Here is a 24,549-nt window from a genome sequence, read left to right on the forward strand (position 1 = left end):
CAAGCCAAAAAGTCTCTAAGATGGTGAGAAGAAATAAAATCCATAAAGCTTGTATTTCTCCCCTAAAACACTCTATCTAAAAGCTTTGCCAAAGATCAACAACAATAAACAAATATATAAACTCTCAAAAGAGGTATCTTTTGTAAAAAGGTGGTTGGATACAAAAGAGGTAAAGGAGATATACCAGTCAATTTCTTCGTCATGTACCTCCCACAGCATACACAAGAAAGATGCAACCCGAGAGCACACACCTCATGTGGCCCTACTGCTTTCACTGTTCCAACACTTAATGAATTGTCTCACTGGATTGTCAGGCACTGCTGCTCTGCAGGCAGTCCCCTCCCACTCTTCTTAAGGGATAAGGGCTGCAAACAGGAAGTAAGTGACCCTTAAATGCCATCTCTACTTTTAAAAATTCACTGCATCTATATTTATAATGATGCAGACAGCAAGGGAGGATACTTTGGGTAAAAAGGTAACAAAGGTTGATGCTACTTAACATAGTCAAAGTATTGGTTTAAAGGCAACTCTGGGCTCACATCAGAAGGAAACAGATTAATGCTATGACCAAAGACTGAAGTTCTCTATAGAGTCTCTAGCACTCAATAGTGCTATATTTTCCTGAGGAGATACAAGACTTAGCCACTACATGATCATGACATAACAATCCATGATTTATTATTATTTTTTGAGACAAGGTCTTGTTCTGTTGCCCAGGTTGGAGTACAGTGGCATGATCACAGCTCACTGTAGCTTTAACCTCTTTAGCTCAAGCAATCCTCCCTCCTCAGCCTCCCCCCATAGCTGGAATCACACAGGCATGTGCCACCATACTTGGCTAATTAAAAAAAAATTTTTTTTGTAGAGATGAGGTCTCCCTATGTTGCCCAGGTTGGTCTTGAATTTCTGGGCTCAAGCAATCCTCCCACCTTGGCCCCCTAAACTGCTGGGATTATACACATAAGCTGCTGCGCCTGGCCTACTCATGTTTGTTCTTATGGGAAAGTAAATAAATGTCTCAAAGTAGAGGAAGAAGAAAGAAGGAAAAAGAAGGAGGAAGGAGAAAAATGAAGGAGAAAGAGGAGGAAGAAAGAAGAGAGAGAAGAAAGGAGTAAGAGGGGACAGAGGAGGGGAGAAGGGGGAGGGGAGAAGGGGGAGGGGAGAAGGGGGAGGGAAGGAGGGGAGGGAAGGGAAAGGATCTCCATATTGGTCAGGGCAAACAACGAAGTTGGAGCTGGCCCAGCAGGGAGTGGTGGCTCACACCTGTAATCCCAGCACTTTGGGAAGCTGAGATGGGTGGATCATGAGGTCAAGATATCGAGACCATCCTGGCCAACATGGTGAAACCCCGTCTCTACTCAAAATACAAAAATTAGCTGAGTGTGGTGGTGTGTGCCTGTAGACCCAGCTGCCCGGGAGGCCAAGGCAGGCGAATTGCTTGAACCTGGGAGGCAGAGGTTGCAGTGAGTTGAGACGGCGCCACTGCACTCCAGCCTAATAACAGAGCAAGACTCCGTCTCAAAAAAAAAAAAAAAAAAGATGGAGCTCATCTCTGAGGGGCAAAAGGGAGAGTAGGGACTTTGCCACTTTCAATGACTTCCAATATTCCCACTCAGATGGCTCTAATCCCGAGGCACTGAAGGAACTGTTGGGCCCAATTCTAACATCACATGGAGGTAGCATTCTTGTGCCCACTGCAACAGTCCCACCATACACATAAACACTGTACACACTGCTTTCTTGAACAATATCTTTCTGGGCTTCTCACCCATCTCATGGGACACCCAAGGCTATTACTATTGCCTTCACTGTACCCTGAAGCTCAGAATTTAAGTAACTTGTCCAAGATCATATAACTGCAGGGGGAACAAGACCAGATCTAGACCCAGGCTATCTGACTCGGGAACAGTGCTTTTTTCACTAACCAGTGTACCTTTCTGCTACTTCTTCAGTAGAGCAACTATTAAAACTCAACCTACATAATATTAACAAAAATCAGTATTAAGTACAATTTGTAGCAAGATGAATACTTGCTGGTTAAATACCTGTTGACCTGCCATAAGGATCTGGCTTTTCAGTAGTAAAATTTCATTTAATCTTCAGACCATCCCCAGGAAGGAGTTACAGATGAGGACCTGAAGCTGCTGGCCTTAAGTAACCTGTTTGGGGTCGCCAGTGACTGATTGAAGCAGCAAAGGTTTAAATGTATTGGAATCTGTTCTTACTCCAAATTCCCTACAACTAGCTGCTACCTTAAATGTTTACCAAGGACTATTCTAAGATATAGATATAAAATATATGGTTAACCCAATTACAGAAAAGTCAATGACTTTCCTGAGCCCTGAGAAGTTTGATGTTCCTCATAGCATGTTCTACAATCATGCTAACAAAAGCAAAGCCATTTCTCTCATTTTTAACCTAGTTCTAATCTTGTGGGAAGAAATACTGAAGGCCTGAGCCTGCCTCAAAGTAGCTGTGAGAACAGGGATAGGCAACGAAACAAACATATCTGAATTTATTTTTTTGGGGGGTGGAGTGGGGTGGGTGAAGTCTTACTCTGTCGCCCAGGCTGGCATGCAGTGGCGTGATCTCGGCTCACTGCAACCTCCGCCTCCTGGGTTCAGGTGATTCTTCTACCTCAGCCTCCTGAGTAGCTGGGACTACAGGCACGCGCCACCACACTCGGTTAATTTTTTTGTATTTTTAGTAGAGTTGGCGTTTCACCATCTTGACCAGGCTGGTCTCAAACTCCTGATCTCATGATCTGCCCGCCTCTGCCTCCCAAAGTGTTGGGATTATAGGTGTGAGCCACTGTGTCCAGCTATTATGATTCTTAAAGGGGCTCAATGACTACTACAAATCTCTAGGGCAAACATATCTCCCTCTAATAAGGAATAAGCCAGGAGGTCGGTAGGATGGAGGCAAAGAGAAGGTAGAGACATGGGGAAATGGAGACCTCCTCTAGGTTTTCTTTTTCCAGGATCTACCTCCTGTACAGTCACTAGTTCTGGCTGTAGAGAAGAACAAAGAAAGCTACTTCCATATAGATAAGAACCCAAGGCTCTTCAGGTTAAGTTCACTGCCTAGGTTCACCAGTGATGGTTGCAATAGAGGTCTCAATGTAATAGAATCTGGTACGTGACTCCCAAATGTACAGGCACAAGCATGTCTACCAACAACAGCAGCAGAAGTTAAAAGAACCCTCCAAGTAGCAACATGTGTTAATTCAACAAAGGTTTATCAAGCATCAGTGACTGAATCGAGCAACAGGTAAATACTAGGGACCAGGCAGGGAATGAGACAGCTACCATGCCCATCTTTGTGGAGTTTACAATCTCACGTCTATAATCCCAGCACTTTAGGAGGCCAAGGCGGATGGATCACAAGGTCAGGAGTTCAAGACCAGCTTGGCCAAGATGGTGAAACCCCGTCTCTACTAAAAATACAAAAAAATTAGCTAGGCATGGTGGCAGGCACCTGTAATCCCAGCTACTCAGCAGGCTGAGGCAAGGAATTGCTTGAACCTGGAAGATGGAGGTTGCAGTGAGCCAAGATTGCGCCACTGCACTCCAGCCTGGGTGACAGCAAGACTCTGTCTCAAAAAACAAAACAGCCGGGCGCGGTGGCTCAAGCCTGTAATCCCAGCACTTTGGGAGGCCGAGGCGGGTGGATCACGAGGTCGAGAGATCGAGACCATCCTGGTCAACATGGTGAAACCCCGTCTCTACTAAAAGTGCAAAAAATTAGCTGGGCATGGTGGCACGTGCCTGTAATCCCAGCTACTCAGGAGGCTGAGGCAGGAGAATTGCCTGAGCCCAGGAGGCGGAGGTTGTGGTGAGCCGAGATCGCGCCATTGCACTCCAGCCTGGGTAACAAGGGCGAAACTCCATCTCAAAAAAAAAAAAAAAAAAAAAAAAAAAAAACCAAAACAAAAGGGCATGCTCAGATTGCTATGGATACTTAAAAACTGGAAATGGAGTTGAATCTTTATTATGCCTTTGAATCTCCATGACTTCAAAGAGTGTTTCAAAATTCTAAATTATTTTATTCATTTTAATTAAAAACCAAATCGCTACCACTTACTCTTAAGCAGTTCAGTGAAGTAGCAAAGAGAATATTTATTCTTAGCCTGGGCCCTTGTAGTTTTTGATCAGATACATGTCTTTACAAAAATATAATCTTGAATATAAAAAATCCATCACCAGTTAAAATTTTTACCTCAGAAACTTGCCTGCTACACAAAATTAGTCAAAGTTGGATGCAGAGGATATAAGTGAAACTTCATATAAAACATATTTACTACTTTACTAATTCTAGTCCAGTGTATGCCCCAAAAACATTCTTTACTAGAAGAATTAATAGTCATAGCACAGTTGCACAGGCAGGCGTTCAAGACTTGGTGCTATTCCCCTACTTGCTCTTTTCATTTATTAATACAGGGTCCAGATTGGCTCTTACTGGCTTCCATATCCCTAAGCTTCCAAACAGCTGTCAAAGCTTGGGTTCAAGGAATTTAAACTCATGTTTATCTGCAAAACCAATTATGTACACCAACTGCCTAAACTCTACTTCATGCCCCCTCTTTACATCAGATGTAGCACTCTTAATGTCACTAGAGGCTAGGCAGGTAATACCCACAAACAGTGTGGCAGGTAATGTATATGCATATACGATGTAAGCAGGAGAAACAGAAGAAGGGAAAAGCAGCTTTTGGCTCCAGTGATTGCCACAGTGTATGATCTTGCAATTTTCAAGCCAGAAGTTCAACATCTCATATATACTCCTGAATGTTTAAATGTAAATCTAAGTTTCTTTGTTGTTTAAGAGCACTATGTAGGTCAAGTAGGTCACCAGCTCTCCATTTCTGTTAACACACTGTTAGTGTCATCTTCTGAACAGCACTAGTTTGGTATGCTAAATTTTGCAGGATTATTTTAATAAGTGTAACATCACTCTGGGGATGGGCGAGGCAGAATATTCCTTAACGCCTTAAATACCAACAGTGATCTCTTTTTCAGGCAGCCTAGATGGACTCATGGACTAATGTCATCCAAGGTAGAGCAGCTCACTTATGATCACAAGGTGCCTTTCTTCCCAGGAAACCACAGAAAAAACTTCTTTTCTTTCCCATAGCAGTTCCACCCTAAGTAGGCGCTTACCCGTTTGTCAATGTCATTGTGCTGAAGCTGCACAAAGCGAGCACTGATGGCTGCAATGTAACTCTGCTGATTGGAGAATGCTACGCGACCAGCACCTTTGGGGTACTTCAGCTCTGGGTCTGTATCAATGCCAGCATAGCAGACACCACCGTACAAACGGTCCATAATCATTGCCAGCTCAACTGCAAAGAAACAAAACATGGATATGTATAAATATTTGGGAGGTACTCTTGCCCAGGAGAAGGAAGAATTATTTGAAGATCATGCAGTGTAATTAAGAAAAGGAAAACCCATGTTAAATATCATGAAGAATGTCCACACCAGTCTTACAACTCAAGTAGGGAAGGTCCTCAGAGGGTGTTTTAAAATAAAATGGAAAGAAAGAAATTAGGAATTTACAGACGCACACACAAGAATTTATATAATCAGAACTTTAGCAGTAGTACCAAAGACATGAACTACCAGTAATCCTCCTGTTCTAATTTCTAACTGCTTAGTCCAGTGGAATGCGCCCTGGGTAGGCAAGGCATTTCATGCTGCCCTAACAAGTTAATAAGAAACAGTCCTACTTACTAACCTCTAAGACTAAAAGCAATTGCTAGTGTCACATTGCTATATTAGGACTAAGTGATAGAAAGGATTAACTGTTTGTTTTAACTAGAGACAATTAGTTTACAGCCTTAAAGTAAATATCCACAATTTTAAAAAAATAAAGATTTAGAGTATATTCTATCCCAACTGAGAATCCTCTATATTAACCTCTCCTGTTGAATTCTAAATAATAATACTAGTAATGATAATAGCCACAACAAACATTTACTGAGCACTGACAACATACCACAGAGCACTAAGGTGCTACACAAATAGTAAAAACATACCCATGCTGTACCTTGCTATAGGTCCAGAAGTCTGGCCTATACTCTTTGTCGCAATTATTCTAAATGTGCTGTAGTTTGTTTGTTTGTTTACTGAGACAGGGTCTCCCTGTGTCACTCAGGCTAGAGTATAGTGGTGTGATCTCAGCTCACTGCAGCCTCCCTGGCTCAAGTGATTCTATCTCAGCCTCCCAAGTAGCTGGGATTATAGGCATGCATCACCACACCTGGCTAATTTTTTGTATTTTTAGTAAAGATGGGGTTTCACCATGTTGGCCAGGCTCGTCTTGAACTCCTGATGTCAAGTGATCCGCCACCTCGGCCTCCCAAAGTGCTGGGATTACAGGCGTGAGCTACCACGCCCAGCCTAAATATGCCTTTATATTGGCATATTTACAGAACAATAAAGATACCATTAGAAAAACATGTAGCACTTACCTGCAACCAGATTGTCTGAAGGTAATTGTTTACTTGATGCTGGACAGCACCTCCTCCAGGTATGACCATTCCTTTTAGGCTACTCACATAGTATAAGTCCAAAAGACTCAGCACTAACCCTGGGGAGTGACCCAAAAACCTGTTTCAACACCTATATATGGTATTTGGAAAGGAGAAGACAGGGAAGACAGACAATGACCTGGGCCACCGCCAGCGTGCAAAGATCATCACATAGCAGAGCTCTACAGGAATCAGTATCTGGGGAGATGGAGAGCAGCACAACTCTTCTCTTCTGGGAGAACAGTTCTGCAGAAGGTACAAAGGCTGAAGGGCTGAACAGTATAAGAACTCTACTAGACTTCTATGAACAAAAGGAAAGCCAAGTATCACTGGTTCCTGTAATATGAAACTGCTGAGGCAGTAAGAAAAACTGTGTTGCTATGTCAGAAGACTGCCAATTGGTAATTGTTTTCTAAGGGCCTATTTTTAATAGGAAGGACAACCTACCACCAACAAGTGACATTCAGAAGGTGTGAAAATAAACTAATAATAACTAAGCCTAAGAGTAGGTGCTATTAAAGACAGAGCAGCAGAAGACTATCTCAATTATACCACTATGGTCAGAACTACTAAGTCATATCAGCGAAGGGAGCATTGCCTATTAAAGCCAAGTAAATGCTAACTGAAGTCTTGGGGCAGGATCCAGGAATCACATTCATTCAAACAATCTCACAGGAATTGTGCACATACCCTGAGTATGAGAGGCCCTTATACTTCATCCCAAGAACCTCTGATGGTTTGAGGATCTTCTCATACAGCTAACGTTACTGTAGTAACAGAGACCAAGAAACTGAGACAGAATTCATTGTTAATTGCAATCATTAATGAATTTCCCTTATTGGTTGAATGGATTCAGTGAAATAAGTAACCTCAGGACCCTGTAAATTAAATACTAATTTTCAAAAGACAAGGCTTCTTCTGTAGTGAAATAAGAGAGGAACAATCTCTAAGCCTGGTGAATGGTCAGGAAAAGAATGCTGGCAAGGAACTGAATGGCACTTGTCTTCCACAACAGCAAAGACTCAGTAAAGTGCCTGATTTAGAAAGAAGGCACATGAGAGGTAAGCTTGCAACTCCAGCTAAGCAGGAGAGTTACTGTAACCACAGATTCTTCCACACCACAGTGGTCTCCAAAAACATCTTCAGGATCTTCTGATGCCAGAGAAACACAAACATTCCATTACTTTGTGAAGCTATCTGTTTGAAATCATTTGCATGTTCCAACGATTAGATCATGACTAATGTTGCTGGCAGTTAAATAAGTTTGATAGAAGCAGAAACCCTCATTGGCTTGTGCTCTTATGAAAACCAGTTATAAATAAATCATTTCCATTTATGAGCTTATATACAGTCGCTGTTTTGGCCACCAAAAAGTCTGCAGATATTTGAGTCAATTAAGTCTCATTTAAGTGAAGGGCAATTCGTTGAGAAGATAGAAGAAACCAAGGTAACTGAAGAAGAAGTTTATGGGAGAAGAATATGAAAATTTCCCATCTCTCTCTCTCTACCCTAATCTGCATTTTAACTGCAGAAAGTCCAATATATGACCACCCTTAAAGAAAAGTAAACAATAGTCAAACTGCTGTTTGTATTTTGTCTTTTGCTCAACCAGTGGGTCTTCATTCAGCATACTTTCTGCAGGCTGAACTCATTTAAGTACTAAACAGAATTTCTAGTCCTCATTTGAAACCATCCTCTGCAGAGTGCAGAGACAAAGTAGCTCCTAGGACCATGTTCTTAACATTTAACCTGAGGAAAATGAGGGTACCAGAGCAGGGCATACAGGTGAAGAAACCCAGAGTTCACACAGAGGTGAAAACAGGTAAACAGTCCACAAAGAAGTCAAGACTTTTCAAACCACTTTTTATATTCTTTCCCATCCACACAGTGCTCACAGGTCTGTCTGGTCATGGAGGGAAGTTAGCAAGTCTAATAGCTATGGTTCAAGGGTATACTGTACTTTGGACAAGATGCTCTGTCATCCTAAGACAACTTAAGTTATCTCATAAACAACTTCCATGATAGCAGCAACACAATGAGTCTAATCCACATGCTGGATCTTGTGATGAGCGTCACTGTGCCACAGACTGGAGGGGGAAACCAGAATACTGCAGCAACGTGGAGCATATAGCATCCCCATGAATTCCTTTGGATTGTGATGGCTACATCTGTGAAGCTGAATATAAGCTTCAACTGTGATTCCTTGAGTTTGCTCCTGATGCTTTTTTTTTTTCAGACATAATCTTGCTCCATCGCCCAGGCTGGAATGTAGTGACACAATCTTGGCTCGCTGCAACCTCCACCTCCCAAGTTCAAGTGATTCTCCTGCCTCATCCTCCCAAGTAGCTGGGATTATAGGTGCACAGTCACCGCACCCAGCTAATTTTTATATTTTTAGTAGAGTCAGGGTTTTGCCATATTGGCCAGGCTGGTCTTGAACTCCTGACATCAGGTAATCTGCCTGCCTTGGCCTCCCAAAGTGTTGGAATTACAGGCATGAGCCACTGCGCTTGGCCTGATCCTGTATTTACAAAGATGTGAAAGGGTCTTCAATTCACCAGAGAGGAAACCCATGATGACTCCTCCCAGTCCTGCTTCACCTCAGGGCCCTATTTATGTCATTTAATTATAATACATTTTAAAGCCAGCTAAGGCAATGTGTGAATCTAAGATACTGGACAGCCAAATGGGATAGAGTAGAAATGAGGATTCCAGAGGAAAATAACATATTCATCTTTACAGATTCTAAACTATGAATCTAGAATCCATATTTCTTCTCTTTGGAAATAAGGACAAAACAGGAAAGAGGCGTAGAGCACCTTAAGATATCAAAGAGGTCTTAACTTCTGAAAGAAAGGAAGATTAAACTTGAAGCCTTTCTAGGTTTACCACAATTGTCAAGTTGGTTCAAGGCAATTCACACGCTCCAAGTGGAAGAAATGTATGCATAAGATTCTGCTCTGCATCAGGTATGTTGGGAAGTTAAGAACATTTTCAGACTGAGTGCAGTGGCTCATGCCTATAATCCCAGCACTTTGGGAGGCCGAGGCAGGCCGATCACCTGAGATCAGGAGTTCGAGATCAGCCTGACAAACATGGAGAAACCCCATCTCTACTAAAAATACAAAATTAGCCAGGCATGGTGGCGCATGCCTGTAATCCTAGCTATTCAAGAGGCGGAGGCAAGAGAATCACTTGAACCCAGGAGGCAGAGGTTGCAGTGAGCTGAGATAGCGCCACTGCACTCCAGCCTGGGAAACAAGAGTGAAACTCTGTTTCAAAAAAATATGTATTTTTTCAATTAGATGGTATGAACAATTAACTAAACCACAGAGTGCACTGGTACCAAGTTGACTCTCTACTGTTACTGAGACAACATCTCAGATCTCAGCTTAATAAAGTATCTTCCTTTTGACCTGAGAAAGATCAATTGTTCTATCTGAACTTTGCTTCCTCACCTCAAAAGAGCAGTCTACAACTTACAATCTTGCAGGATTATTGTCAGAACTATGAGAGTTCTGAGCGCACTGCTGAGGACAGAGTAGTATTCAAATATTTCATTTTGTCCAGGGTTCTCGTCCTGCTCCCACCCTTTGAATCTCTGCTTAACATTTAAGTTGGCCTGGTTTCTGCTCTCTAAGAACCACGTCATCCCCATATTATTTTGGCTGTATGCTAACATCAGACAGCCTGCTACTGGTATGACAAAGTTTGACATAAGCTATGGATGAGGGTTTGCTTTTGGTGCAGAGGGAGGACACAAACACATACTTAACATTAGAAAGTCCTTAGCTTTACCTAAAGGTAATACAGTTAATCAATTCAGTATGCCAAATCTGGAGTTTATCCGACACAACTCATACTGAACTTAGAACATGGTGAAAAAGCTTCTACTGTTAAAAAAAACTTGATACAGGATGGTTTCTGCCTGCAACCACTTATTAAAAAAACAATAAAGGATAGTGTTATAATATTCCAGTTTCCTAAATCACAAATCAGGATATGGTTCCTAAACTATCAACTGTTTATACAAAATGTCTAAAATCAATGATCTTAGAAAAATTCAGGATACATGTTCTCTAGATATATGCCATAGATCTCTGAATATTTACTTCACAAATTCTTACCCCACCCAGAAAAGCCATCCTCACAACAGTCAGAGCAGGTGGGGAAAGACAGAGAAAAAAATTTCAGGATCCATCACAAAATACAAGTAGGGGGAAAAAAAGGGAAAGAATGATCAGAGCAATTGTTAGGAAAGAAAGGACCAAAAGATGAAAAAGCAAACCATAGGCTGTGGGGATTCAGGTGAACACTCTCTCAAGATTGATCTGTTTTGCAGGGCCTGCTCTGATAAACTGTCAGAAGGAAGTCATGAAGTAAAGAACAGTTCATATGCTTCTAATGAGAAAGACTGAAGGTTTTTCCAATGTGATCAAGGTTGGGGATGAATAGATCCCAAAGCTTAGTCACTGAGGCCGTCCTCCAATCAGATGCTAAAGCCAAGAAATTGGGGTCAGAGACATACTCATGTTAATCAACTGGGGAAGAGTACAGAGACCACATACTTCATATTTTTCCTGGTGATATCATAGCCCCCAAGCCTGGCACTTGAGTGAAGAGGTCCTAATGCCATAGGGATATGCAACAGAGCTATTTCTGTATGGTGATTCAGGAAGACATGTTGCTCATATTACGTGAATGAAGAGTGACAACATGTACTTCCAGGTGGTAGCAAGGAGAGAATCAAACTGCCCATTTCTCTATACAGACTGAAGAATATGTAACCTTTAGCCACATGGTGGCATGGCCAGTCTACTTACACACTTTTCTAGTGTGAGGGTAGGGTGAGGTGGAGAGTAGAAAGAAAACAAGATCTGATAAACACTGGGAGATTTCAGGCAAACCATCTTCGGCTTGCAATTGTCACTGATGGGAGTGATGAAAGGAAGAGACAGTAAGAATGTGTATTACTTGATATATAAAAACCCACAATCAGGCAGTGAGTAAACTCATCTAAATTTTCCACTGATATGTTTCCATTTTCAGTTTTTGTTTTCTTTTCCTTTCCTTTCTAGGACTGTGCTTTTTTCCAACCTATTTTTTGTTGTTATAGTTGTTGTTGTTTTTTGAGACGGAGTTTCGCTCTTGTTACCCAGGCTGGAGTGCAATGGCACGATCTCGGCTCACCGCAACCTCTGCTTCCTGGGTTCAGGCAATTCTCCTGCCTCAGCCTCCTGAGTAGCTGGGATTACAGGCACACGCCACCATGCCCAGCTGATTTTTTGTATTTTTAGTAGAGACGGGGTTTCACCATGTTGACCAGGATGGTCTCGATCTCTTGACCTCGTGATCCACCGCGCCTAGCCCCTTGTTGTTTTTTTGAGATAAGGTCTCACTGTCACCCAGGCTGGAGTGCACTGGTGTGATCTCAGCTCACTGTAGTCCTAACCTCCCTGGGCTCAGGCGATTCTCCTGTCTCAGTCCACCAAGTAGCTGGGACTACAGGCGTGTGCCCCAATACCCAGCTAAGTTTTATATTGGTTGTAGAGACAGGGTTTCAGCATGTTGCCCAGGCTGGTCCAACCTGAGTTTTTAAAAGGGAGGCTTGCCAAAGAACCAGAAACTCAGGACACTACTACTTAAAACAGGTTGCCTTTTTTCTTTAGAGGTGTTTGTATATTTCCATTTAAAGGAATAAGGCCTGTATTCAGAATAACCATCAGTGATAAGGGTCTCTGTCTTACAATGAGGAAATATCGAAGATTTAAAAAAAAAAAACAAAAAATTCACAAGATCCAAAGGAATAAACTTCTATGATATTTTAGTCACTGTGACATATTAAGTAATAGTTTTTGGCCCTGAATAGGGTAAAAATCCACCTGGACATCTAAAATCTCACCTGTTGAGGAGGGTCACCCATATCTAGTCCAGGATCACTCTGCATATAATGTTTAAAATGGTTTTAGACTTTTCAAAATTCCGTAACTACAATATCCCTTGGAAATAATAAAAAATGCTCTAAAGTGTTTCAAAACCAAATGTGAGAATCATGTTAAAGAATATAATGTGGCCTCCAATTAATTCTGAGTTCACATTCTATGAATACATTTGTTTTCTTCTGATACATTTTGACTCTCTGTATATGATGACCTCTTTAACATGATACTGGGATATTCAGTTTTGCATGACACATACTTCGCAGTGCCAGTAATACAGTAGATGCTCAATAAATGTTCATCATTCAAGTGAACTGTACTGTATTCAATTTCAGATTGTCTACCAAAGTCACAATGAATTCCTTTAAAAATGGTCTTCCATTCCAAGGTATACATCAGTTCACAAAGCTCAGTATGTTTCAGAGAAACCCAATTCCTATGATCACAGATTAAAGTTGCAGATGTTTACTCTTTTCTTGATAACATGGTCCTCTAAATTAGAGTTTTGGGATGAATGGTAAAATTCTAAGACACTAATATAGATTACTTTGCCACCTAGAAACTAGCCACACTTGAGGGAAGTGTTGGCAAAAGGGGAACATTATCAATAGAACAAGTAAATTTAGATTACTGTCCACATAACTATAAAAACAAAACAATTTTAAAATGAAAAATGTTAGCTTAGTTAAAAAATAGATAGAGAGAGAGAGAGAGAGAGAGAGAGAGAGAACTTCAGCCAGGCACAGTGGCTCACACCTGTAATCCCAGCACTTTGGGCGCCTGAGGCAGTGGGATCACGAGGTCAGGAGTTTGAAAACAGCCTGGCCAGCATGGTAAAACACTGTCTCTACTAAAAATACAAAAATTAGGCCAGGTGCAGTGGCTCACACCTGTAATCCCAGAACTTTGGGAGGCTGAAGTAGGTGAATCACAAGTTCAGGAGTTTGAGACTAGCCTGACCAAGATAGTGAAACCCCATCTCTACTAAAAATACAAAAAAAAATTGTACCACTGCACTCCTGCTCAGGAAACAGAGTGAGACTCTTTCTCAAAAAAACAAAGAAACAAACAAAATAGCCAGGCATGGTGGCACATACCTGCAGTTCCAACTACTCGTGAGGGTGAGGCAGAAGAACTGCTTGAACCTGGGAGGCAGAGGTTGCAGTGAGCTGAGATCGCACTACTGCATTCCAGCCTGGGCAACAGAGCAAGACTCGGTCTCAAAAAAAAAAAAAAAACTTTAAGAATTATGAAAGGTATAGTATCTAGTCAGGGAACACAAAATCCCATTTCTTACTAGACAACTAAATATAATTCTTGTTGAATCCTAGAATTTGTGGCATCTTGCAGACGCCAAATGTTAAAGAATACAATTTCATGTCCTGGGATTCACTTCTTGCAATGTCAGCGTGATCACACAGGAAGTGTGTAAAAGGTATCTTCAAAGGATTTACAGAATAAAAATGATATACAGGCCCTTAACTATCTTTCCAAATCATTAAAACAGGAAGAACAGAGTGAATAATACAAATTGAAGTTTAATTTATAAGCTTGTATGTCTGTGACTTGGATAGACATAAGAAGTTAAAACCAGTTCTATTATTTTTATAGCTATAGGACTTTTTCTTTCAGAATATTTTTCCAGATTTCTATCTAGGAAAAAAGGAAAAGGGCTAGAATATAAAAACTACTTTGTGGCCAGGTGTGATGGCTCAAGGCTATACTCCCAGCACTTTGGAAGGCTGAAGTGGGCGGATTACCTGAGGTCAGGAGTTTGAAACCAGCTCACCAACATGGCAAAACCCTGTCTCCACTAAAAATACAGAAATTAGCCAGGTGTGGTGGCATACACCTGTAGTCCCAACTACTTGGGAGACTGAGGCTGGAGAATCGCTTGAATTTGGGAGGTGGAGGTTGCAGTAAGCCAAGATCGCACTACTGCATTCCAGCCTGGATAACAGAGTGAGACTCTGTCTCAAACAAACAAACTAACTAATTTGTGCTTGTGGTTTGTTGCAAAAGAAATAGCTAGAATATTAGCAATGATTGTCTATTTGTAAAATGTGAAAAAGGATTTCTGTCCCTTCCCATTCCTAAACATAACACTATTAGAAAAAGTCAGAAATGGCCGGGCACAGTGGCTCACACCTGTAATCCCTGCACTTTGGGAGGCTGAGGTGGGTGGATCACCTGAGGTCAGGAGATCGAGACCAGCTTGGCCCAACATGGGGAAACCCTGTCTCTACTAAAAATACAAAAATTAGCTGGATGTGGTGGCGGGCACCTGTAATCCCAGCTACTCAGGAGGCTAAGGCAGGAGAATCACTTGAACCCAGGAGGCGGACATTGCAGTGAGCCGAGATGGTGCTGCTGCACTCCAGCCTGGGCAACAGAGTGAGACTCCATTTAAAAAAAAAAAAAGTCAGAAATATTCCACCCACCATTTTTTTAAAAGTACAGTTTATAAACAAGGGCTGTATTTGCTCTCCTTTCATAATTATTTTCATGTTTGAATTAGCCCTTCTTAGACAGAAGGGCTAATAATTCTCCAACTGCAGATAAAAGGGAGGCATCTATGCAGCTTTGTTTTCTATCTTCTGACAGTTTTCCATTAGAATGAAGAAAATAAGACCCAATCAGAATAAATATGTTTAAAAGTCCTTCAAAATGAAATTATGAATGTCTTTATATAGGTCTAATGTTATCCTTCAGGTGTAGGCTGGCGTTGGGATTCGGATAAATGTTACGAACGTTAAGGAACTTTCAGAATTAAGAAGTCATTAAAGTCATACACCCAAATAACTTTACGTTACATTTTATAATTCTGTTTCACAACATGATTTTAATGATCTCTGCTTTTTGTTTTAATTTTTAGGTAGAACTAAGTCTACTTGTATATAAATAACACAAAAGAAATGTACTTTCGCAACAACAGTGGCAACAGTAACATTTTTGTCTTACTTTAAAAAATTAAACTCAATTATTCTAAGTTCTTCAAAAACGTAGATTTTAGAAATATTTTTGTTATACTCCACTGGCATGAATACTGGTTATTAGGAGGCTGATGCACAGCTGATTGGATTTGTCTTTGGATGTAAATACATACTGAAGTCATCAGTTCGGCACCACTTCAAACTCTCCAGTCAATTATGATTCTGCTCAAATCCAGCAGCACAATTATTTCATCATTGGAAAGGAACTTTAAAAAAAACATGGAAGCTTTAAAGAAGACAGATTTCTGTCATACACAATAATGCTGACTGGCAGAAGAACGCACATTGCCAAATGTGTTATTTTTTTTATATAAGTGAGTAAATAGGAAAGCACTAAATAGAAATCATTTTTTCAACATAATTGTCTAATGAAATTACTTTTGCACCATAACAAAATAGAGCATTTTGAGAGAAAATCTTTAATCCTGAAAAAGCTCACTGAAAATGACAACAGCCTTCTTTTTGGAGACTCTGTATAGCTGACTAGAAATCTAGAAAATATTTAAGACTAAAGGCATTGGGGATTTTGTTGTTGGTTTTGTCATTGTGGTGTTACTATTTCCACTCACCAGCTCGAAGGGGTCGTGGAACTCCCCCAACAAAGATAGTTTTTCTGGGGTCCAAAGGCTGAGAACCATCCATTACAAAGTCACTGTCACTTAGGTTCCATGGTCGAATTTGCACCTGAAAAAAAGTTGTTTACTTGGTCCTTACTTCATTTCCATCAACCCCAAATGAGAATAAGATGACTAAAGACAAACCCATTGATTTGTGCATTTCACAATGAACATGACCCAAACAAAATCCAGTTATTTAGTTGTAATCTGCTTTAAGTACCTTTCAATAGAATGCTTGGAGAATCTACTTACAGCTACTGTACTCAGCACTCTAGGCAAATGACATATACTATGAAACCATCGGAAACCACCTCTGCCTGTGGGGTTTGTTTGTTTGTTTGTTTACTTTAAGACAGGCTTTTAGAGACAGAGTCTGTATTTTGAATTAGATTCATTTTAATGCATGATAGAGACTGTTTACAATGTGTCAGAGTACACCACTTCGTTTGTTTTTAAGAATTCACTTAAACCACATTAGGAGTATTTTCTAAAAATTATCCATGTCTGACTTTTTAATTCTCATCATCCTCCAAAATTCAAATGTATCTTTCAGCAATGTGATTTAATACAGATTAACACTCAGCAAGTTAGCATAGAATTACCAGAGATAACAATAAAGCACAGAGAGCATTCTCTGGGGTCGGCCCGGTGGCTCACTCCTGTAATCCCAGCACATTGGGAGACTGAGGCAGGCAGATCCTTTGAGGTAAGGAGTTCGAGATCAGCCTGGCCAACATGGTGAAACTACGTCTCTACTGAAAATACAAAAATTAGCCAGATGTAGTGGCTCATGCCTGTAGTCCCAGCTACTCAGGAGGCTGAGGCATGAGAATTGCTTGAACCCAGGAGTTGGAGGTTGCAGTGAGCTGAGACTGCACCACTGCACTGCAGCCTTGGTGACAGAGCAAGACTCTGTCTCACGCAAAACAAAAAACAAAAAAAAGTTATCTCTTTTTTATTTATCTGATTTTCACAAACGAGGCTGGTTGAATAAAAGCAAGACTCCAAATTGAAGTAAATTTTTTTAAAAGTAGAAAAAGAAATCTTTATGGAATATTTCTATTTGGTCATTTTTCTTAACTGGGACTCTGACTTAGTGCCCGTAGTTTGTCCTATTTTATCATACAGTAAAAAATGAGTTATTTCATTAGAATTTTAACTTTAAAACATAAACCTTTATGTACATGGTTTTATGCATAAAACGTCAAAACATTATCAAAGAATAGCTTAAAACAAAAACAGGGCCGGGCGCGGTGGCTCAAGCCTATAATCCCAGCACTTTGGGAGGCCGAGGCGGGTGGATCACGAGGTCAAGAGATCGAGACCATCCTGGTCAACATGGTGAAACCCCATCTCTACTAAAAATACAAAAAATTAGCTGGGCATGGTGGCACGTGCCTATAATCCCAGCTACTCAGGACGCTGAGGCAGGAGAATTGCCTGAACCCAGGAGGCGGAGGTTGCGGTGAGCCGAGATCGTGCCATTGCACTCCAGCCTGGGTAACAAGAGCGAAACTCCGTCTCAAAAACAACAACAACAACAAAAAAAAAACCAAAAAACAAAAAACAAAAAACATCCTTCCACACCAAAAGGCAAATTTTGCACTGCCTCAAAACCAACCAGTTAGGCAGAGCCAATATGCTCTGAGAAGCGAGCTGGGTGCAGAACAGGAACCTGCTATCTGTCCTCCAGGAACATGCCATTCCCCCTCCCCTCCACCAATGACTAAGACAACAAAAAAGTTGACTTTTCATTTCCTTATTATTAACAAAACTGTTCATTTCCCCCATTACTTAGACATCAACACTTAATGCATGGAAACATGTGGGATAATTTTTTATGTGGCTTGGCTTATACCCAAGAGTACTTCCACTTGAAAGGCAGCACTTGTGGCAATTATACTTTTAAAGCATTTTGAATGAACTTTAAAATTGGCATTGCTCAGTTAGAAACAGTCTACACATTCTTCTTCTTCTTCTTCTTTTTTTAAGATGGAGTTTCCCCCTTTTGTCCAGGCTGGAGTGAAGTGGCACGATCTCAACTTGTGCAATCTCTGCTCCCCAGGTTCAAGAGAATTCTCCTGCCTTGGCCTCCTGAGTAGCTGGATTACAGGTGCCTGCCACCACACCCAGCTAATTTTTGTATTTTTAGTAGAGACGGGGTTTCACCATATTGGCAAGGTTAGTCTCGAACTCTTGACCTCAGGAGATCCTTAGGGGATCCACCCGCTTCAGCCTCTGAAAGTGCTAGGATTACAGGTGTGAGCCACCGCACCCAGCAAGTCTACACATTCTTTAAGACTGCTACAAAATTCACTCTCACCTTTTTGCCTTTATTTTTATTTTTTTGAGACAGAGTCTTGCTCTAATGCCCAGGCTGGAGTACAGTGGTGTGAACTTGGCTCATTGCAACCTCTGCCTCCTGGGTTCAACTGATTCTTGTGCCTCAGCCTCCTGAGTAGCTGGGATTACAGTGTGCCACCATGTCCAGCTAATTTTTGTATTTTTAGTAGAGATCGGGTTTTGCCATGTTGGCCAGGCTGGTCTCAAACTCCTGACCTCAAGGGATTTTCCTCCTTCAGCTTCCCAAAGTGCTGGGATTATAGCAGTAAGCCACTGTTCCTACCCACTTTTTGCCTTTTATGACACTCTTGCCCTCAACAGTTAGCCAGAAGACACAAAATCTCCATTTCTTCCTAGAACCTGAAAATTTGAACCTGTTTACAACATTGTTAACATTCAGGCATTTGCTCCATCTTTATTGCATGAAAACAAATGCAATTCTTTCCTTGTAAACTTTCATCTGTTTGAAGTATCATTCCCTTGACATTTACTATAAAGGTAGGTTCACTAATACCATAAAGCATCACTTATAAATGCCTTCATGAGGACCTATTCCCTATTACTAATTTTTTCATTTAATACACAATAATTTCCTGACATTGTGAGAACAGGGATTCTAATATCACACATACATACACACAGGTGTATCTTTTTCTACACACAATCTCTCTTCTAATCTCATTCCTAATAAAGCAGTTAAGGCAGGCAGCTTCAGGACCTGGTAAGGTAATTCCAATCATTTTATGTTAATTGCATTTGATCATAAATCACTTTAAGAAATGAAAACCATTCTTGTGTATTATCCAGTGATCTGCTTTCAATTAAATCAGAAATACAGGAAATGCAGCCTTTTATAACGGCTGTAGGTTACCACTGCTCAAAACAATTCTGCAAAGGATCTCAAGCCTTCCTGCTGAGAGCTTTAATTATCACCTACTGCCTTTTCTGCCCACTCCCCAACCCCCCACCTCACTTCATCACATCCCACACAATCCATTCCTTTATTGTTGGCAGTATAGATTAGGTAAAAATACAGGAAGAGGGCTCAGGACACAGTGCTGATTAACCCTACCCATGAAATCTACATTTCCTGATGGCCACCAGAAAACAGTTGCTCAGAGATGTCACCTCTGCAGAATCAGAGAAACATCAACATAGAACAATATCAGCAACCTATTATAAGCATACGAAACAAAAAATAATATTGTGGTACTATTTGTACGAAAAGATCCACTCACACTCCGGCTTCTCTCTGAAATATAATCCCATTCTCACACAAGGCCTGTTTCTCCAGACCGCAGGTCCTGATATCCATGTTCTATCCTTCTGGACTTACTCTTTGGATATTTTCTGGTCCTGATTACATATATATGTGTAAATATATATATATATGTGATTATATATGATTTTATACACATAAAGTATATATATACATATATATATATATATATATATATATATATACACACACACACACACACCCCTTATTGTAATATCATACTTTATAAGCTAATTGAAATATCTTGTGGAAAGGCTTAGAGTATAAATAAAATGACAACTTTTTAATTACCTTTGTTTCTTTAATAATTATTTTTGAGAATAGATGAAATTAGAATTCTGTCCTAATTCAATATAAATTTCCTCTGGCAAAATATGCATGTGTATACACACACACACACACACACACACACACACACACACACACACACACACAGTTGGTCCTCTATATCTGCGAGCTCTGAGTCTTGCAGGGTCAGCCAATCTCAAATAGAACTTTTTTTTTTTTTTTTTGGAGATGGAGTCTTGCTCTGTCACACAGGGTGGAGTGCAGTGGTGCAATCTCAGCCCACTGCAACCTCAGCTCACTGCAACCTCCACCTCCCAGGTTCAAGCAATTCTCCTGCCTCAGCCTCTCAAGTAGCTGGGACTATAGGTGTGTGCCACCAGACCTAGCTTTTTTACTTTTCTTTTTTTTTTTTTTTTTTTTTTTTGAGACAGAGTTTCGCCCTTGTTACCCAGGCTGGAGTGCAATGGCGCGATCTTGGCTCACCGCAACCTCCGCCTCCTGGGCTCAGGCAATTCTCCTGCCTCAGCCTCCTGAGTAGCTGGGATTACAGGCACGTGCCACCATGCCCAGCTAATTTTTTGCACTTTTAGTAGAGACGGGGTTTCACCATGTTGACCAGGGTGGTCTCAATCTCTTGACCTCGTGATCCACCCGCGTCGGCCTCCCAAAGTGTTGGGATTACAGGCTTGAGCCACCGCGCCTGGCAACTTTTCATTTTTTTATAGAGATGGGGTTTCACCATGTTGACCAAGCTGGTCTCATAGTCCTGGCCTCAGGTGATCCACCTGCCTCAGCCTCCCAAAGTGCTGAGATTACAGGCGTGAGCCACTGTGCCTGGCCTAGAAAATATTTTAAAATAAAAATAACAACAGTAACAATAATACAAAATTTAAAACTATAGTATAACAACTAATTATATACCATTTACATTGCATTAGGTATTATAAGTAATCTAGAGACAATTCAAAGTATATAGAGAGGCACATGGGTTACACCCCTCATATAAGGGACTTGAGCATACGTAGATTTTGATATCTGAGGGGGTTCCTGGAACCAATCCCTTATGCAAACCTAGGAATGACTGTATAGGGATAACTCTCTGTGTGAGTGAAAGAGAGAGAGAGGGTGTGTGAATGAAACAACTTTTCCAGTATGTTGCCAAGCAGAAATAGTGAAGATTCCCTTATATTATCCTGACATGATTCCAATACTTCTTTCCAGAGCAGCCTGACCACATTTGCTTGTAACGATGACTCTAAAAAGAGGTTGCTGGCTGGGTGCAGTGGCTCATTCCTGTAATCCTGGCACTTTGGGAGGCCGAGGTGGGCAGATCTTATGAGGTGAGGAGTTCGACACCAGCCTGGCCAATGTGGTGAAACACTGTCTCTATTAAAAATACAAAAATTAGCCGGGTATGGTGGCAGGCACCGGTAGTTGGGAAGCTGAGGCAGCTACTTGGGAAGCTGAGGCAGGAGAATCATTCGAATCCAGGAGGCAGAGGTTGCAGTGAGCCAAGATAGTGCCACTGTATTTCAGTCTGGGTGATAGAGACCCTGTCTCAAAATTAAATTAAATTAAATTAAAATTTACAAAAGAGGGGCTATAGTATCCTTTGGGAGGCACCAGCCCTTGGGCCATGCCATGTCTTTACAGTAGGGGTCACACAAACATAAAAGACCATAGAGTCAAACAGGTAGCACAAATGTGTCAAGCCATATTTGGGTTAGTAGGTAGGCAGTAGCACACTGGAGTAAACTATTTCTCAGCTCCAGCAAGTAGTTCCCACTTGCCTATGCATTGTCAGACTTTTTCCATTTTTCAAGAGTGACTAGAAATTCAGATTTCTATGTGAAACTTCAAGATTTTAAAATGGGAACTAATTCAAATGTTAAAAATCACTATACAGGCTAAATAAAACTATCTGCAGACCAGATCTATCCCATGGGCCCCAGTTCATAATCTTTGGCTTGAAGGGTTTAGTTACCGCACAGCTCACAATGATAGAATGTTTTGTTCCATTAGCACACATTAGAGAAAATACAAAAATCGTTTTTCTTTAGTTTCTCTCTAAAGCACATATTCCTATAGAAGCTCTCACGAGGACAACTTTTGGCTGAATTATGTGTCTTCTAAATTCTTATCTTCTGAATCAGTAATCTGTTTAATATAACTGCTTATCTCCAAAGGCAAAATCATTTTAGGAGTAAAGACAAAAACCAAACATAGAGCTTACTGGTATAAATGTAATAATTTATACCATATAGTGACTTTAACATCAGCCTTCAAGAAATCTAAAAGAATTTAAACATTAATAATATCAACAGTTAGTAGTGAAATCACTAATCTTCCTTTTCAAGGTTTCCCAAAGTGTATTCTGTAGAACATGGGTCCCTAGGACTGGTGTGCCAGATAAGCAGTGTTTGGGAAGAACTGTAGATTATCTTTTCCTTCTTGGAGTTTCATGGCACCCATTACTGTACTTAAATTAAAGGCTCTAAGAAATTCTAGAGAAATCTGTTCAGACGGACACAATGGCTCACACCTATAATCTCAGCATTTTGGGAGGCTGAGGCGGGTGGATCACCTGAGGTCAGGAGTTTGAGACCAGCCTGATCAACATGGTGAAACCCCATCTCTACTAAAAATACAAAATTAGTCAGGCATGGTGGCCCATGCCTGTAATCCCAACTACTTGGAAGGCTGAGGTAGGAGAACTGCTTGAACCCAAGAAGTAGACATTGCAATGAGCCAAGATAACACCATTGCACTCCAGCTGGGCAACAAGAGCAAAACTCCATCTTTTTTTTTTTTTTTTTTTTTTTTTTTTGAGACAGAGTTTCGCTCTTGTTACCCAGGCTGGAGTGCAATGGCGCGATCTCGGCTCACCGCAACCTCCGCCTCCTGGGTTCAGGCAATTCTCCTGCGTCAGCCTCCCGAGTAGCTGGGATTACAGGCACGTGCCACCATGCACAGCTAATTTTTTGTATTTTTAGTAGAGACGGGGTTTCACTATGTTGACTGGGATGGTCTCGATCTCTCGACCTCGTGATCCACCCGCCTCGGCCTCCCAAAGTGCTGGGATTACAGGCTTGAGCCACCGCGCCCGGCCAAAACTCCATCTTAAAAAAAGAAAAAGAAAGAAATCTGTTCAATGTTGTTTAACTCAGCATTTCCAAAATTATTTCCATATACCCTATTTTTTTTTTTTTTTTTTTTTTTTTTTTTTTTTTTTTTTTGAGACGGAGTTTCGCTCTCGTTACCCAGGCTGGAGTGCAATGGTGCGATCTCAGCTCACCGCAACCTCCGCCTCCTGGATTCAGGCAATTCTCCTGCCTCAGCCTCCTGAGTAGCTGGGATTACAGGCACACACCACCATGCCCAGCTAATTTTTTGTATTTTTAGTAGAGACAGGGTTTCACCATGTTGACCCGGATGGTCTCGATCTTTTGACCTCGTGATCCACCCGTCTCCGCCTCCCAAAGTGCTGGGATTACAGGCTTGAGCCACCGCGCCCGGCCCATATACCCTATTTTTTTCATGACACCTATTAATACCTACACTTCCTTTTTTTAAAAAATTTTGAATTGGGGTTTCAATCTGTTGCCCAGACTAGAGTGCAATGGCGCGATCTCAGCTCATCACAACCTCCGCCTATCAGGTTCAAGTAATTCTCCTGCCTCAGCCTCCCGAGTAGCTGGGATTACAGGCATGCACCACAATGCCTGGATGATTTTGTATTTTTAGTGGAAACAGGGTTTCTCCATGTTGGTCAGGCTGGTCTTGAACTTCCGACCTAAGGTGATCTGCCCACCTGAGCCTCCCAAAGTGCTGGAATTACAGGCATGAGCCACCATGCCTGGCCAATACCTACACTTCCAATAATACTGTCCTACTATACCCTACTCTTAAGGTGTATGAAAATTTGGCATAATAAGGTAATGATTAATAAGATAAAACATTTCAGAAACTTCACTCCATTCCAGGCCTTTTTCTCACTTATTTCTTGCTACTACTCTGAAAAATTCACTTCCATAGAGATTAACTTTAAATGGTTAAGAGTATAATAAACTGAAATATTAGACAGCTGTTCAAAGAACTGAAAGTTTTCTGGCTAAACTGTATAAAGGATATGTGACCAGACCAGTTTGACTGTTTTTCTTTTTCTTCTTTTTTTTTTTTATTTTTTATTTTATTTTAGTTTTTTAGAGACGAGGTTTCACCATGTTGATCAGGCTGGTCTTAAACTCCTGACCTCGTGATCCACCCGCCTTGGCCTCCCAAAGTGCTGGGACTACAGGTGTGAGCCACGACACCAGGCCTACTTTTCTTTTTCTTTTTCTTTTTTGAGATGGAGTCTTGCTCTGTCACCCAGGCTAAAGTGCAGTGGCACAATCTCAGCTCACTGCAACCTCTGCCTCCCAGGTTCAAGCGATTCTCCTGCCTTAGCCTCCCGAGTAGCTGGTATTACAGGCACCTGTCAAAATGCCCAGTTAGTTTTAATGTTTTTAGTAGAGACAGGGTTTCACCATGTTGGCCAGGCTGGTCTCTAACTCCTGAC

At 41.2% G+C, this 24,549-nt stretch overlaps 1 protein-coding gene across 7 annotated transcripts in view; it reads right to left on the reverse strand.

The window, feature by feature from the left end:
• The window catches only part of CPEB3 (cytoplasmic polyadenylation element binding protein 3), a 247,140-nt gene that overhangs the window by 29,532 nt on the left and 193,059 nt on the right, over positions 1-24,549 (reverse strand). For all 7 annotated transcript variants that reach the window (XM_074382575.1, XM_074382576.1, XM_039465097.2 and 4 more), the window contains 2 exons: positions 16,034-16,148; positions 5,160-5,341 (listed from right to left, as the gene is read on the reverse strand). In XM_074382575.1, coding sequence (XP_074238676.1) covers positions 5,160-5,341; positions 16,034-16,148 — 297 coding nt within the window. The remainder of the gene's footprint in view (positions 1-5,159; positions 5,342-16,033; positions 16,149-24,549) is intronic.

Source organism: Saimiri boliviensis, chromosome 12 (assembly GCF_048565385.1).
Source record: "Saimiri boliviensis isolate mSaiBol1 chromosome 12, mSaiBol1.pri, whole genome shotgun sequence".
In the NCBI taxonomy this organism is placed as follows: domain Eukaryota; kingdom Metazoa; phylum Chordata; class Mammalia; order Primates; family Cebidae; genus Saimiri; species Saimiri boliviensis.